This window comes from Procambarus clarkii, chromosome 2 (assembly GCF_040958095.1).
Source record: "Procambarus clarkii isolate CNS0578487 chromosome 2, FALCON_Pclarkii_2.0, whole genome shotgun sequence".
Classification (NCBI taxonomy): Eukaryota; Metazoa; Arthropoda; class Malacostraca; order Decapoda; family Cambaridae; genus Procambarus; species Procambarus clarkii.
This window is the reverse complement of record NC_091151.1, coordinates 11,469,206-11,473,488: the sequence shown is the minus strand read 5'-3', so window position 1 is coordinate 11,473,488 and position 4,283 is coordinate 11,469,206. Positions and strand designations below refer to the sequence as shown.

The 4,283-nt window shown below is 45.4% G+C and overlaps 1 protein-coding gene across 1 annotated transcript; it reads right to left on the bottom strand.

The window, feature by feature from the left end:
* Positions 1-3,224: 3,224 nt before the first annotated feature.
* Positions 3,225-3,953, bottom strand: LOC138365642 (zinc finger protein 85-like). The gene is made up of 2 exons (XM_069326129.1): positions 3,600-3,953; positions 3,225-3,416 (listed from the first exon to the last, which is right to left on the bottom strand). Exons 1-2 carry the CDS (start codon positions 3,951-3,953, stop codon positions 3,225-3,227), a joined length of 546 nt encoding a protein of 181 aa, XP_069182230.1.
* Between the last annotated feature and the right edge of the window lie 330 nt (positions 3,954-4,283).

The window sequence follows — 4,283 nt, the reverse complement described above, 5'->3', positions numbered from 1 at the left end:
GGGAGATGTCTCCCGGACCAAATGGTGACCAGATGCATAAGTGTGATTGATTGATGAAGATTAAGCCACCCAAAAGGTGGCACGGGCATGAATAGCCCGTAAGTGGTGGCCCTTTTTAAGCCATTGCCAGTATCAAGAGCTGATACTGGAGATCTGTGGAGGTGCGACTGCACCCTGCGTGACGGGAGGTGTCTCCCGTGGGCATAAGTGTGATGATGATGATGATGATGAAGATTAAGCCACCCAAAAGGTGGCACGGGCATGAATAGCCCGTAAGTGGTGGCCTTTTTAAGCCATTCCCAGTATCAAGAGCTGATACTGGAGATCTGTGGAGGTGCGAATGCACCCTGCATGATGGGAGATGTCTCCCTTGTGAATGTGTTAAGATGAAGATGAAGCCACCCAATAGGTGGCACGGGCATGAATTGGTAAGTGGTGGCCCTTTTGAGCCATCACCAGTATCAATAGATGATACTGGAGATCAATAGATGATACTGGAGATCTGTGGAGGTGCGACTGCACCCAGCGTGACGGGAGATGTCTCCCGTGTTTTAAACAGATGAGGAAGATGAAGATGAAGCCACTCAAAAGGTGGCACGGGCATGAATAGCTCGTAAGTGGTGGCCCTTTCGAGCCATCACCAGTATCAAGAACTGATACTGGAGATCTGTGGAGGTGCAACTGCACCCTGCGTGACGGGAGATGATCTCCCGGACCAATTGTGTGTGGTGGTGGGAAATAAGTGTGTAGAGGGGCAAGCATATATAAGAGGGGCAAGCATATATAAGGCAAGAGTGAGATGAGGAGCTGGTAAGGTGAAAGTTCCGAGTCTCTGTGGTTTGCTTGATTCCATGTGAAGACTTTCGATCAACTCAGTGACCAAAGTTTTGAGCATTGGCCAGAGAGCGTCCAGTTCAGTGGGAGCACTATTTAATGTTGTGCAGGTTAGGGGCCTAGTGGCTTTTGGTGGTAACTTTGGCACTGGAATTGCTACTCCTATTGGCCCCAGTGTGCTTGCTGGATGAAATGGGAGGCCGACTGCTTTGAACATGATTCTTGTGTCCTCCATCTTACTTTTTGTCCTGTACTGTCTTCTCACCCTTCACCATGGCCGATGGTGAAGGGCCATGTGCCCCCTCTTCCTGAATGGGTAGACCCCACGCGGATTTAGTGGGCATGGGAGCTGGTATTCGTTTTGGTGGGGGTTTCGGCTCCGCTGTAGGCGTGGTGGGGTTCGTTTGAAGCCTTTTGAGCATTTCAAGTTCCAGGCATGATGTGCCTTGGAACAATTTGGGCATTTTGCCTGAACAGGGTGGTTTGCCTTGAATTTATCAATACATGTTTTTGTATCATGGGGCTGGCTGCAGACTCCGCACCTCACTGGGTGTTGGCAGCCATCTTTGTGATGCTCAAATCTCTGACATCTAAAGCATCTTAGGGGTTCTGGGGTGTAAGGCCTGTGTTGGAACACACCCCAGATTCCAAGGTCAAGTTTCTCCGGGATCCGTCCTTTTACTGTGAGAAGGACTTGTCACTGGAATTGCTACTCCTATTGGCCTTGTCGAGTTTCCTGTTTTGTGGTTCGTACTTGGCATCTCTCGGCTGACACCACATAGTTCAGCTTTTCGAGATGGCCAAGGGCCATATGCAAGGGATAGTGGAGGACAATGATTTTACTTATTTTATCCTCTGGTTTCAGTTCCTCACATTTTGCGTAATTTTTTAGAATCGTAGCGGCCGACTCGTCTTTAGGCCTCAGAATGTATTCTCCTTTGAGATTAGGTTTTGCTCTGACCTGGAGCTGGGGGTACTCTTTTTCCAGGTCCACTACAGTAGCGTAGGAAGACTTACCTTCTGTGTGCTGCACTTTGAAGACTGGAAGCATAGATCTAGTCTGAGGCGCTGGGAGAGCTGGAGAAGCTGGAGAGATTAATGGGCGATGGGTCATCATGGAGTGGCTTGTCCTGTTAGCCTTATTCACGTGATGCTACTCGCCGTCACTTTCGGAACTAGTATCTATTATCGATGATCTTTTCCTACACTGAGCAGCATTGCTGGATCGATTATAAGTCAATTGGAATTCCATGATGGAATTCAAATGATCACTTGTGGAGTGGTCTGGTGAGTGTCGCCCGGGTCATGGGCGGTTCAGGAGTCGGTGTTGAAGTTGACCACCTGGTCGTCCTGGTGGTAGTCTCCGGAGAGGAGGCAGTGAGATTCGCGCTAGTGGCTATGATGGGGGCCAGGCCATTGTCTATGTATAATGCGTTTAGTTCACTGACAAAGCGCTGGTTGTCTGGTCCTGCAAGCCTTTCCGCTTGTTTAAGAAGACCAAGGATAATGCCTGCATTATCCTTGCAGGGGGCTGTGAAGGAGTCTGTGGGACCTTGGGTCCACAATGAGAAGGTAATTGGTAAGACCGGAAAGTCTTCTGGTCGACTAGTGAGAGCTAAGGTGGTGGGTTGAAGGCTTGGGGCTCTGGTCGAGGAAGTAGACGAGTTGTTTCTTTTGGCTTCAACCTGGGCCTTGATGATTTCCTGTCTGCGGGGGCAGCGGTAGGAAATTGCGGGGTGATTGCCATCACAGAGCAAGCAGTGATGTCCTATTTGCCTTATTACGGCATTGATCCTTTTGTTTTAAATTCTTACTTATCATAACTCCCAGACTTCGCAATTCGACTTCGCAATCTCAACACCATCTAGCTCGTATCTTGTAACGCATTACCAAGCCTCAAAACTTTACATTTATCAGCATTAAACTGCATCTGCCAATCCTTTGACCATTTCAAAACCCTATTTAGATCAACTTGAAGTGATAGTGAGTCTCCTTCCGTGTTAATTTCCCTGCCGATTTTTGTATCATCGGCAAATTTGCAAATGTTGCTACTCAAACGTGAATATAAATCATTGATATATATTATAAACAACAGAGGTCCCAGAGGGGGCTTAGAGCCCTAAGGCTCTAAGCCATCTCATTATTCCCAGTTCTGTTAAGCCAGTATGATGACGAGACCACACACTAGAAAATGAAGTGATCACAGAATCATTCCCTTGGGTAACAAGTTCTTTACAGTACAGTAAAGACTTGTTGGAGATTGATATGGTATAAAATTGAGGTACACCCAATTCAAAGTTGTAGTGAAAATGCAGTAATAAAAACACATTGATCTATAACTTTTATTTTAGGTAATATGTTTATTGACACATAAGATGATCCCAAAACATTCAATGAACATCCACTCCATTACACTTGTTGCTTCTAGAAAACTCATCAGATTCATTCTCAAACTTCACTAACATATTTTGTGGAACTGATGCCTCTTCTGCTTCGTGTTGCTCGCTGGGGCACCGATTAACTCTATCATCAGAGTGCACCTCTTCCTGCCTCTTCATATTTGTAAGTTGACTTTTCTCACACTTGTGAGAAAGTCAGTATTCTACACGTTTCTTCATATTTCCACAAAAACTGTAACTTTTGCCACAATCAGGACACTTATGAGGTTCATCGTTCATATGTAGTAACATGTGCCGTTTCATATTGTGATGGTTTTTGAATTGTCTTGCACACTCAGGACACTGGTGAAGCTTATCAGAATGTACCAACAGGTGTCGTTTCAACGTTCCAGAGGACTTGAACCTTTTCTCACACTCCGGACACTCGTGAGGTCTATCTTCTGAATGTACTAACATGTGATGTCTCAAAGTTCCATCGTTTTTAAATTTTCTTTCACACTTAGGACACTCGTGAGGCCTATCATCCGAATGTATTAACAGATGGTGTCTCAAACCTATAGGTTTCTTGAATTTCTTCTCGCACTTGGGACACTTGTTTGGATTATATTTAAAATGTACAAACATGTGCCATGTCAAAGTGCTAAGATCCTTGAATTTAGCTGGGCACCTGGGACACTTGTGGGGCTTATCACCAGTACGAATCATTATTTTAGTTGTCATCTCCAAGTTCATATGAAAGTAGTGTTCCCGTAAGTCCAGGAATTATTTAATCTTGACCAAACTAGAAGATGAGATGGCGAAGTTTCGATCCGTCCAGAACCGTTTTCAAGTCAATTGTCATAAGTGCGTAGAGGGGCAAGCATATATAAGGCAAGAGTGAGATGAGGAGCTGGTAAGAGGGGGTGAAAGTTGTTGTTGTTATAGATTTAGCTACTCAGAACGGAGTGTCAATGTAGCTCAGTACAGGAGGTAAAAGGTAAGAGCAACAAGAAATAAGGAGGTGTGGGTTGGATGAGTGTAAGAAAGATGAGAAAGACAAAAAATGAGAGA

Coding starts and splice junctions, on each gene's coding strand:
- LOC138365642 (XM_069326129.1), bottom strand. CDS start 3,953: ATGACAACTAAAATAATGATTCGTACTGGTGATAAGCCCCACAAGTGT. Junction 3,417..3,599: donor CGTTGAAACGACACCTGTTG/GTACATTCTGAT, acceptor CTTTCTCACAAG/TGTGAGAAAAGTCAACTTAC.